The 12,695-nt window shown below is 41.8% G+C and overlaps 1 protein-coding gene across 2 annotated transcripts in view; it reads right to left on the bottom strand.

Moving 5' to 3' along the window:
* Window positions 1–161: 161 nt before the first annotated feature.
* LOC112260318 (homer protein homolog 3) overlaps window positions 162–12,695 on the bottom strand; it is a 35,278-nt gene continuing 22,744 nt past the window's right edge. For both annotated transcript variants that reach the window (XM_024435333.2, XM_024435334.2), the window contains 5 exons: window positions 11,858–11,991; window positions 10,997–11,153; window positions 3,596–3,703; window positions 3,160–3,240; window positions 162–1,632 (listed from right to left, as the gene is read on the bottom strand). In XM_024435333.2, coding sequence (XP_024291101.1) covers window positions 1,447–1,632; window positions 3,160–3,240; window positions 3,596–3,703; window positions 10,997–11,153; window positions 11,858–11,991 — 666 coding nt within the window. In that variant the 3' untranslated portion in view covers window positions 162–1,446. The remainder of the gene's footprint in view (window positions 1,633–3,159; window positions 3,241–3,595; window positions 3,704–10,996; window positions 11,154–11,857; window positions 11,992–12,695) is intronic.

Below are 12,695 nucleotides of genomic sequence, written 5' to 3'. Positions count from 1 at the left end.
TTTGAACAAGGCTCATTAAAAATGCAACATTTTGCTCCACTTGTGTGCCTTGATCTAAATATCATATGTGCAATTAAACTTGCAATTTCATCAGGCATTCTTTAACAGTAAATACAAATACAGCCACTCACATCAGGCATATAGTATTGTCTCTAAGCTAAACATTAAGCCCCACCTACTGCTATTACTGGTAGATGCTGGAGGGAAATAACCACTGATCAGATGAATTGATTCAAGTGTCAATGATACATTTCTATCAATTAAATCTCATTACTGGACAATCTGGCTAGAGACAACCGCTCAAATCTTAATTTATACATTGATTTATTGCAAGAGCAAGCACTTACATGTAATTCTTATCGCCTAAATCATCTACCTAATTACCAGGACTAATCTAAGCTTTAGTTTAACATTCTATGAACACAGGAGAAGCTGAGTCAAGCTTTCGAAAGCTCTTACTTTGAGAACTCCACTCTCTTTGGTGTCTTTAGTTCATAGATGGATGGAGCATTCACAGGAATTCCAAGATACCCTCATGCATCACTACTACCAGCATGCCATGGTACCAACACATTTCTATATCTACAACTCATACCCGGAGACGGCTGACGTGCCAAAACAGTACCGTGAATCCTTTGTTTCTTTACAGATCGCTCATTCTTTGACGCATGCGTTTTAGTTGATTGGATACATGAATCGTTAACATGTCACAGGTCAACTCCACTGCGGCGGCATAACCTTCGGCCTCTTGACACTTTCACTAACTTTGCTCAGATGTATATATTTTTTTAAAAGTGAATAATTTGTCCACTAAGGCAAATTTATTTTCCTCTTCAATACCAATTCTCTTGAGTTGTATTCTAATTGGATGAGGTGATAGATGTCAACCACATTTAAATGAAAAAAAAAATCTATTTTCTGCATTGTGTACTGCTTCTTTCCAAATACATAGTTTGGTTGCACTGAAAGATCTCTCAAAACCATTTAAAAAAAAAATCTCATCTCACTGGAGAATTAACAGATCATCCACGTTGCTCATTATAGCATTACATTCCCAATTTTGTATAAAATCAGTTGATTTCAAAAGTATGAAAACTATATCTACAAGCACCTAATGATCTCCTTATTGTTCTCATTCATGACAATATTCCTAATCTCAAATGAACAGTCTAGCATTTAGATTATTGCCTTGAATGTTAAGACAGCAACATGAATTACAGCACAACATCGGACATAGCAGACACACTGCCTAGGTAACACCACAACCTACGCTTAACAAGCTGTACAGTGATGCTGCTGCTGCTGTAAGGACCCAGAGCAGCCATCTTCCCACAGCAGAAGTGGTGTTGTGCTTTACAGCAAGAGAGGACCAGCTCGTTCTCTTTTCCAAATTCCTCACTTTGCATTTGGCCATCCCTAAGAGACCCATCCTCTTCTCTTTCCACACTATTTGTCAATGAGCTTGACCAGGCTCTGCCGAAGGTCGTTCAGGTCAAAGATCTTGACGTCCAGGATCTCGATGGCCCTCTGCACTTCACTCTCCGTGCGGTCCCGCTCCTCCAGGGAGGCGGACAGGTTCTGCTCCACGTTCTGCACCCGCCGCTCCAGCTCCAGGTTACGCATCTCCATCTCCTGAGAAACCACAGAGCATCCTACTTGCTTGTTGTTCAAATCAAATTGTATTGGTCACATATTTAGCAGATGTTATTGCGGGTGTAGCGAAAATGCTTGCGTTCCAAGCTCCAACTGCAGTAATATCTAACAATTCACAACAATAAACAAATCTAAAAGTAAAAGAATAGAATTAAGAAATATGTACACTACCGTCCAAAAGTTTGGGGTCACTTAGAAATGTCCTTGTTTTTGAAAGAAAAGCTAATTTTCGTCCATTAAAATAACATAGCATTTATTAGAAATACAGTGTAGACATTGTTAATGTTGTAATTGACTATTTTATTTTATTTATTTATATTTATCTGTTATTTTACCAGGTAAGTTGACTGAGAACACATTCTCATTTACAGCAAGGACCTGGGGAATAGTTACAGGGGAGAGGAGGGGGATGAATGAGCCAATTGTAAACTGGGGATTATTAGGTGACCGTGATGGTTTGAGGGTCAGATTGGGAATTTAACCAGGACACCAGGGTTAACACCCCTACTCTTACAATAAGTGCCATGGGATCTTTAATGACCTCAGAGAGTCAGGACACCCGTTTAACGTCCCATCTGAGAGACGGCACCCTACACAGGGCAGTGTCCCCAATCACTGCCCTGGGGCATTGGGACATTTTTTAGACCAGTGGAAAGAGTGCCTCCTACTGGCCCTCCAACACCACTTCCAGCAGCATCTGGTCTCCCATCCAAGGACTGACCAGGACCAACCCTACTTAACTTCAGAAGCAAGCCAGCAGTGGTATGCAGGGTGGTATGCAGGGTGGTATGCTATTGAAGAAAGTTCTTTGTTTCTGGACATTTTGAACCTGTAATTGAACCCCTAAATGCTGATGCTCCAGATACTCAGTTTTCAGCTGTGCTAACATAATTGCAAAAGGGTTTTCTAATGATCAATTAGCCTTTTAAAATTATAAACTTGGATAAGCTAACACAACGTACCATTGGAACACAGGAGTGATGGTTGCTGATAATGGGCCTCTGTACGCCTATGTAGATATTCCATAAAAAATCAGCCGTTTCCAGCTACAATAGTCATTTACAACATTAACAATGTCTACACTGTATTTCTGATCAATTTGATGTTATTTTAATGGACTTTTTAAAAAAATATTTAAAAAATAAACAAGGACATTTCTAAGTGACCCCAAACTTTTGAACGGTTGTGTAAATATTAGGACCAGCAATGTCGGAGTGGCATTTGAGTAAAATACAGTAGAATAGAATACAGTATGTACATGAAATGAGTAAAGCAGTATGTACACATTATTGAAGTGACTAGTGTTCCATTATTAAACCAGTGATTCCATGTCTATGTACATAGGGTGGCAGCCTCTACGGTGCAGGGTTGAGTAACTGGGTGGTAGTCGGCTAGTAATGGCTATTTAACAATCTGATGGCCTTGCGATAGAAGCTGTTTTTCAGTCTCTTGTTCTTGCTCATGCAAGGTTTTACCAAATGTGCCTTCGTCAGTGTGCAGGTCTACCTGTAATCGGTGTATGGCCTCTTCTCTCTCCTGCTCCATCTCATGGTATTCTTCTTTCTTGTTCTGCAGAATGTGGATTTCCTGGAAAACAAGCATAATCATTCACAAGTTAGCCCAAGGACCTTTGCCGTCAGCACCACAAAACAAAGGAAGGTTACAGGTTCACATTGGCCTTTCTTCCATTTAAAGACCACAACTGATTTGATCTCAATTGCCAGCTTTGTGATAAGACTATGTTCTCCATCTATAAAATGGTATAAAATCCCATTTAAAACATTTAAACTCAGCTACTTTCGGCCTTGGTCTGATCTAGAAACGTCTCCCCCTACCCTCATCCATAAGCATGAGTAGAACAGCCTTACACTTGTTGCCGGAGGGCATATAAATATACCTACAATACCTCCCTTTTCCCCTGTGTGTATCTTGCCCCCCTGACCTCATCTTTAGCCTTGAGCAGGGCCTCCAGTTCCTCCAGAGAACGAGTCAACTCGTCTTTGAGCGTGTCACTAGGGCCGTGTCCGCCATGTGCCTCCAGATCAGCCACCTGCCAAAAGACGAGAGGTTTCAGTCACGACCAGGGGAAATGATCATAGACTTGAGACTGCAGCTCCTGTCAGATCTCTACAGGGAGAGGGAACGTTATTGTGACATGTGTGACAGGACCCCTGGGTCCAACTTTCTTGTTGACACTTTATAGATTGCACTCATGAATGGTACTATACTTGAGTCCAGAAAGGAATTATCCCTGGTCTTTACAGCTTGCCCCTGCCATTTTACAGTGTGTTCCCAGTTGTGGTCATTCAAATCCTTCAGAATCTTTTCTCTTTAATAGGGTCTTTCCACCTCAAAAAGCACAAGAAAGAGGATTTCGACTCCCACCATCTCAGATTGTCTGAAACGGTTTCTGATGTTGGACACAGATTAGCATTACTGCAACATTATTTGGTTGAAATATAAGATAACTGTATTGCACGCTAATTGGCTAGTTTCATGTATAGGATTCATAAAACATTCAATAATATAGTATCTAACATCTGATTTGGAGCTAACTTTTTTCTAACAATGAGTTAGACATGAGGAATCCAAAGGAATGTTCAAAAGCTACTCACGGACCTCCCACACCTCACGCCAATTCCACCCCAACAGCACGTTTATAGTATCAGTTCTCTGTGTCTGACAAGTAGTATGGGGCTGCGGCTCGCAGTATTGTTTCTTCATCCTATGTAATGTATTCTCAGTGAATTAGGTGATGTCGTCCCCACCCGTTTAGAGAAATTAGTCATTGAAGTTGTTCGGTTTGTCCCATCCTACATCCTGATATTTACAGGTTATTGAGAACAATCCATGCGTTTGGCTTTGTTTTACCACACTGCAGGTAAAGGAAAATACAAAACCCTTGCCCCATCTGTGGATAAAAATGTCCTTGGTTATACAGGAAAAGTGAGGAACCCTGCCATCTTTCAACCTGGATAATTCCCGCAGGATACCCCCCCTCCAACCCCCTTATCCCTCTTCAACCCAATTAAGTAACAGCAGTGCCCCCTAAAAATACTGTTCATAGACATGCAAAAAAAGCAGCATCTCTTGCTAACCAAACAATGAGTCATACACACGAAACATATACAACAGTACAAAGCCCCAAATGCAAAAACTGGCAAGCAACAAAGCTCTAGTACAGAGTAGTTAACAAAGTAAATATCTCTCATTGGATGATAAAGTCAAAGGCATAATGCCTCCTGCGAGGATCAGATATTGTGGTCTCAATAATACACACAGCATACAACATCCCCCTGATCCCCCTTTACCATGGCCAAGGCTGCTGCCTTTATTGCGCCAGCCAAGGACCGAGACACCACCATGATCAGGTAACGGGGAATTGAAACCTCACTGCAGTGTTAACTCAGCCTGTAAAATAGGAGCTAAACTAAAAAAGAGACCTCTAAAAGGTCTCTGCCTTGAGAGAGGCTGGATTATTTTTAACTGTGTATGGTGGGGGGGGTGTGGGGGGGGCAGATAGCTGCCAGCTCCCTCTGGTGATTTTTCATTTTTCTCCTAACTAGGGCATTGAAAGTAGGATATCGCTGTCCTACAAACCCCTCTCTCTGCCACCCCCAGGAGACGTGAACCATTTTCAGCCACCTGGTCGCCCAATTCAGATCAAAAAAAGCGAGAGATCTTGGTCCACTAGACCTGGATGGCTTGCCTTTTTCGAGGACGATTAATGTAGAGACGGGGAGGATCGTAGTCGTCTGGGAATATTGATGTATATCCACAGTGCAGTGAAACACTGCATGAAGTGGTAAAATAATTGTGGAGATCAATGTTCTCTGGCTAGACATTATAAGCTTGCACCACTCAAACCATTGAAGTGGTCGAATCCAAAGGTTGATGAATCCAAAGGATTTCACCAACAGGCTTGGAGCCAGCAAATCCCCTAGTGACTCAGTACTTAGCAGCCAGTGACCCTGAACAGATATTGATGACATAGAACTGGAAAAAATAGATAAAGCTTTTACATTTACTGGACCCAGCTAGCAATGATGCATTGGAGAATGTCTCATCATCCACTTGTCTAGTCGTCACAGAATATTCACTAAGAACAGTATTATATACTTCCTCAAATACATCTCAGGGGTGAGAGGTAAAATGGGAATCCATGTGTACTCTCTAAGCCACAGATGGATGAGATTCTCTGCATTCAGACTAATAATGCCTTAGAGCAGGGGTTTACAAACTGGGGAGGTCCACGGAAAAATGTTTAAAAAAAAAAATTCTGTCCTTTTATTTTTCGATAAATTAAATATTGGTTTTATTATAGCCTACCTGTAAGTCGGGTAATATTATTTATATTTCTGTTTCTCCTATCCACCGCCACTGACAATCATATTTTTTTCTATGCAGTGATTTCATTTAGGATCAGGTTTTGCCTGCTGCTCAATTGATGGATGCTGTGCTGGTCTGTTGTTGTTGTAAAAACCATGTAGGGTTCTGTTAGTGGAATTCTAAATTCCTCTGTAGTTTTTCCCAATCAGAATTATTACTCTGTCAATGCATTCTAAAGGGATTGTAAGACCCAATATTTTTATAAGAAATGGACAGAGTCCCGGTCTTAAAAGTCAGGTAACAGCGTTTATTTCAAGAGAGTACTGCCACATACACATTTTTCCACAAGTTATAAACTGAAAATGACATCAGCGTTTTCTAAATGTTCTATCTCTTAGAGGCCCTATAGTTTCTCGAGCTTTCGCTCCACGCCTGAAGTCAAGGTCAGTCAGTATAAATCAGCATTCTAGACAGTCTGGAGATAGTCCGTTCCTGCCACCTGGAGATTGTACAAATGAATGAACTAAGGAACAGACCTTCATTGTTACTAAACTCCTGACTACATTATATACAATTGGGAATGGGAGCAAGAGAGAAAATTCATATATGTACAGTACATTATAGCATTTGGACTAGTCAGTTCTGATTGGAATGTATACATAATTAGTCACTTCAACCATAATTTCCTCCAACAGGTTCTGATGAGGACAACATCGAATGTTGGCTTGAACTTTTCATACATAGCGTTACAGTACAATAGGAATCACATTTATGGTCACTTGCTTGTTTTAAAAACACGATACAAATGACCCAACATCTCAAATGCCGAAGGTGAGATTACTGCTACCGCCACATAGACTTTATTAATGGGGCGGCAGGTAGCCTCGTGGTTAGAGCGTTGGACTAGTAAACCGAAAGGTTACAAGATCGAAACCCAAATCCGACGAGGTAAAAATCTGCCGTTCTGCCCCTGAACAAGGCAGTTAAATCAACTGTTCCTAGGCCGTCATTGAAAATAAGAACTTGTTCTTAACTAACTTGTCTAGTTAAATAAAAAATAATAGACTTTATTAATGAGCTTGCAACATCAACCAGTATTCAAATCACCATTCCTACATCCAATCTATGTCCACATTATTCGGACATATTTTAGAACGTAATAATCATTTCAATGCATAATGTCATTAGAAAAGTATAGAAAATGCATTATTCTTAAAATGGTAATGCATACTTTTTGGGAGTTTTTTGTTGTTGTTGTATTATTCCTATAACAATATATATAATTGAGGTCTTTGAATATTACAATGATAGTGCTTGAAAAAGTCCTTGAACTTGACATACCAATGTCTGTATGAAGCCTGTATTATTTACTACTCATTAAAGGAATATTATAGCCTATAGGTCTACACATGAAAATATGTGGAAATATATATATTACAAAAGAAAAAACTTATTAGGGAGATCTACTATTTTGGGGGTCCTTGATAAGAAAAGTTTGAGTTGGTTAATTGAATCGGGCAGGACTGAGTTTGGGAAACCCTGCCTGAGAGCTTGTGTCAAACCTCAATGCGGTCTGTTTTGTGGTTCAACCTCAGTCTACATTTGAAATGACTAAAACCAAATCGGAACTATATTGGATCTAGATTTACACAATCTCTTCACTCTATCCATGTTGCTACCAATCGCAGAAACGAAAGCTGGATAGTCAGCGAGCATAGAAAATTCCCAAAACTATGGATAGAGGAAAGTTTACTAATTTGGACGGCAAGGAAATGAACTCAGCAAAAAAAAGATCATTCGTAAAAATCCGAATAACTTCATAGATCTTTGGGAAACCGTTTACACACGGTTTCCCATGTTTGTTCAATGAACCATAAACAATTAATGAACATGCACCTGTGGAACGGTCGTTAAGACACTAACAGCTTATAGACAGTAGGCAAATAAGGTCACAGTTAAGAAAACTTAGGACACTAAAGAGGCCTTTCTACTGACAGGGTCCCTGCTCATCTGCGTGAACGTGCCTTAAGTATGCTGCAAGGAGGTATTAAGGACTGCAGATGTGGCCAGAGCAATAAATTGCAATGTCCGTACTGTGAGACGCCTAAGACAGCGCTACAGGACGGACAGCTGATCGTCCTCGCAGTGGCAGACCACATGTAACAACACTTGCACAGGATCGGTACATCCGAACATCACACCTGCGGGACAGGTACAGGATGGCAACAACAACTGCCCGAGTTACACCAGGAATGCACAATCCTTCCTTCAGTGCTCAGACTGTCCACAATAGGCTGAGAGAGGCTGGACTGAGGGCTTGTAGGCCTGTTGTAAGGCAGGTCCTCACCAGACATCACCGGCATCAACATCGCCTATGGGCACAAACCCACCGTCGCTGGACCAGACAGGACTGGCAAAAAGTGCTCTTCACTAACAAGTCGCGGTTTTGTCTCACCGAGGGTGATGGTCGGATTCGTGTTTATCATCGAAGGAATGAGAGTTACTCTGGAGCGGGATTGATTTGGAGGTGGAGGGTCCGTCATGGTCTAGGGCGGTGTGTCACAGCATCATTGGACTGAGCTTGTTGTTATTGCAGGCAATCTCAACACAGTGCGTTACAGGGAAGACATCCTCCTCCCTCATGTGGTACCCTTCCTGCAGGCTCATCCTGACATGACCCTCCAGCATGACAATGCCACCAGCCATACTGCTCGTACTGTGTGTGATTTCCTGCAAGACAGGAATGTCAGTGTTCAGCCATGGCCAGCGAAAAGCCCGGATCTCAATCCCATTGAGCATGTCTGGGACCTGTTGGATCGGAGGGTGAGGGCTAGGGCCATTCCCCCCAGAAATGTCCTGGAACTTGCAGGTGCCTTGGTGGAAGAGTGGGGTAACATCTCACAGCAAGAACTGGCAAATCTGGTGTAGTCCACGAGGAGGAGATGCACTGCAGTACTTAATGCAGCTGGTGGCCACACCAGATACTGACTGTTACTTTTCATTTTGACCCCCCTTTGTTCGGGGACACATTATTTAATTTCTGTTAGTCACATGTCTGTGGAACTTGTTCAGTTAATGTCTCAGTTGTTGAATCTTGTTATGTTCATACAAATATTTTCACATGTTAAGTTTGCTAAAAAATAAACGCAGTTGACCGTGAGAGGACGTTTCTTTTTTTGCTGAGTTTATAACACAACTTTCAGTGCAGCCCTCCGGACCTCAGTGAAGACCAAATGTGGCCCGCAGGCAAAATTAGTAGTTTGACACCCCCTGCCTTAGAAACATAGGTGGGATAGTGAGAACATGCAAAGAGCATGTTTAACATACTGCAAGGGGTGCCCCGTAATCCAAACCAACCAACACACCTCGATTAAAGCTTCAGGGAAAAGTTCTACAGCCTCTTAAGGCCAGTGTTGTCAAAAGATGACAATGTGAGCTACCAACAGACGCGTCCTTTCCCTTTTCTCCAAAGACTAAAACGAAAACCCATTGTCTGAAAAACGATGACCCAATCAAAACTTACATGACCTCCCCGGCAGAGAAAGGGCAATGTCGGAGACTTTCAAACGTTGTCATTATCAGTGGCGGTGACTCATCACCTGTTCATGTTTGAATAAGGCTTTTGCTGCTACACTGGCCCCACCGCCTTCTGTCTCGATTCTGGATGCAGCATTTTACAACACCGCCGTTGATAATTAGATGTGACCTTCACTATCAAAATGTGACCTCACGGTCACAGCATGGAGATATTTATGGTGTGAGCGAAAAGTGAGGTGAGGTATTAAGCACATGAAAATAACTTCAAATCTTCATCATGGTCGTGTATTTAATTGTACTTTACATTCTACAACCGGAAATGTAACATATCTTTACATTCTACCAATGTATTTTTCACAATTCTGTTTTCTTGAACGGTTGCATGCACTTGCGCAATTACATTGAACTTTAACATTTACCCATGATTCCACTGAGATTAGGTCCACTCAGCATTTGTGGGAACGGATATGGGCAAATCCATTTGAATTTAATCACTTCCATACATATTTGCCCATTGTTTCTTTTCACATTTGCATATGTTGTAGTTTAGACCCTATTTTTACTTATTTTATCGGTTTTTGTGTTTTGCCTGCCATCAGACACAACATGATCTTGAATACAGGGTGAGTGTCATGTTTTGGCTGACAAATGTTCAAATGGTACCACAAAGATGGTTGGAGGTCCAGACATCAGAATGTTCAATGTTGACTTGAATGGGAATATCTGGGAATATAGATAGATTACACATGACCATTTAAGTTGACATTCGACGGTGGGTGGCCATTGTGGTAGTCATTAGAAGTTACAATTTCAATCAAATGTACATTTAAATGGTGTACCAGATAAATTGCAGTGGTCTGAAGGGATAGGTCCATTCTATGCATCCTATTTCTATGATTGAAATGCACCCATTGTGTATTCAAGAGCACGTTGTGTCTCAACCGATGGCGGGCACAACACAAAAAACACAAATTACGTGAAATAGGGTCTAAGCTACAACATATTTCAAAATGAAGTTATGAAGTTTATGCGTTTTTAGATAATTGATATTAAAAGGTAAAAATAAAATGACATAATATAAAAATATTTTTTTTATCAAGAAACTATAAAATAGTTTCACCACCATGTTTAGAAGCTTTTAAATTACCACCATGTTTAGAAGCTTTTAAATTATATCAAACTCAACCGTTTATCTTTTCCAGTGATGATGAACACACGATATAGTGTTTTTTTTCAAAATGGGTAAACTTTGAGCACCTTGATCTCCTTAATGTTTTGGCATTCAGGTCCAAAAAGTCCCTTTCTGACCACTTCTTCCATGGGCAAACGTGTATGGAACGTTTTGTTTGAATCAAAAGGGCTGCTGTCAAAAAGTGATTGAATTTAAATGGATTTACCCATCTGACAATGGCGTCCATAGTTCTAGATCAAAGAAAGCAAAGCGATCTGGTGGATCTTTCATCGTGACAACACTCACCTGGTCTCGTAGCCTCTCGGTCTCCTCCTGGTAGGCAACTAGCTGCTTCTTCCACTGCTCCACGTTATTGTTAGCTTCATGTAGCGCCGCCACCAGCTTGGAGTTACTGTCCTGCAGGGTGAAGAGCTCTGCCTCCAGGTTCATCTCGCAGATAGACCTGCAAGACATCGTACGAGACCTCAGGCAAACACCATCTGACCTCTCAGGAATGGAACAGATTTGAGGGGACATTCACTACACAGTGGAGAAGGGCTTAATGATAACGCTCTGTCCGTACTTTACCAACTCTTGGGTAAAATTTGTGAAATTGGTCCATTTAATATGTTCCTGCTCCATGATCCTGTGCCCTTAGATGCCATGTAATTTTACCATTAGAAAGCGAGAGATTATCCAATCGTTAGAACTCACCATAGCAACCATAAAAGTTGCATTGTGTAGTGATAATGTACAACAGTGTAATGGGCAACAGGGACAAAAGCAGAGTGAGTAGAATGGGCCACTGAATAGCAGGGTAATATGCAACCTTCTCTCTCTTTGTGTGAGTCAGCACATTAGCTTTGCTACACTCCCCCTTGCTCTTGTCTGGACCATGTGTCCCATAAGCAGCTCTATTCAATGGGGAAAGCGTAATCAAAACAGGCCATCAGAACTAAAGCAACGACTGGAAAATCCTCTTTACCAAAGCTCTGTTTTCGTGTGTGAACCTTTGAGATCCAGACCAATTATCTTACCTTCTAAAATGGAACAGTTGGGTTTGAGACCAAGAACATTTCCACAAAATATTCGGTGTACTTTCAGACAATGAAACGAACCCTGGCTTGAGTAAAACGTTGAGGACAAGAGCATATATAAGTGGGTTACCCTTCAGAAAGCATCTTTTTAATGCGCTCCTTCTCAGAAGACAGTGTGATATCTGCGCTTTGGCTCCGGAACATCTTGTCCTCAGGACCGTTCACACACATCACCGGCGGCGACTGGAGCTCATCGCTGAGGTCCTAACACACAACACAACACAAACAACACACTTTAAACCAATACCAAAGTCCTGAGGGGTACAGTGTCTGCTGGTTCTCTTTCAGTCCGTCAACTCAGTACCACACATCTATGGGGAGTTTGCACGTGCTTGCACCCTTTACTGAGAAACATTGGAATCACGCCTGACAAGGCCAATAAACACCGTGCCTCACCGGAAGCTCCACGCGTCCACAGGTGATAAACCTATAAGGCACGGATTCATTCCTTCAATTCTTCCTCTCTTCACCACGAGATGAGCAGAACAAGTTTCACGCACTCTTTAAAATAAACATGGGAATGCAAAATCTATCAGGCTTTGCTCCAACTTAACTATTCCACTTAAGGAGGGCATGGCTCATCCTCCTGGATGTTGTGTGTTAAATCTTTGGAACTGGTTTTGTGAGTTTTGTACTGATTCTGTTATTCTTCTGCCTGTTTAGCCTGGCTTACTACGGTGGCTAACGCAACCAAAGCAGCGAAGGCTATACTGGCGTTTTGTTGTCTAGTATGTCTCGACGCGGTGCATGCTCCGACTGCCCCCACTCGGGTCAGCTTGTGTGCGAGAAGAAGGGACGGTGTCAGTAACAGTGGCCTGCCCACGGCTGACACTGTTCCCCTAGTCCATGGTGCATGCAGGTTCCCTTGGCAAACATATGGAATTCTTATGGCTTCCTCTCACCTCAGC

This window comes from Oncorhynchus tshawytscha, linkage group LG10, assembly GCF_018296145.1.
Source record: "Oncorhynchus tshawytscha isolate Ot180627B linkage group LG10, Otsh_v2.0, whole genome shotgun sequence".
Taxonomy (NCBI): domain Eukaryota; kingdom Metazoa; phylum Chordata; class Actinopteri; order Salmoniformes; family Salmonidae; genus Oncorhynchus; species Oncorhynchus tshawytscha.
This window is presented reverse-complemented; position numbering and strand designations above follow the sequence as displayed.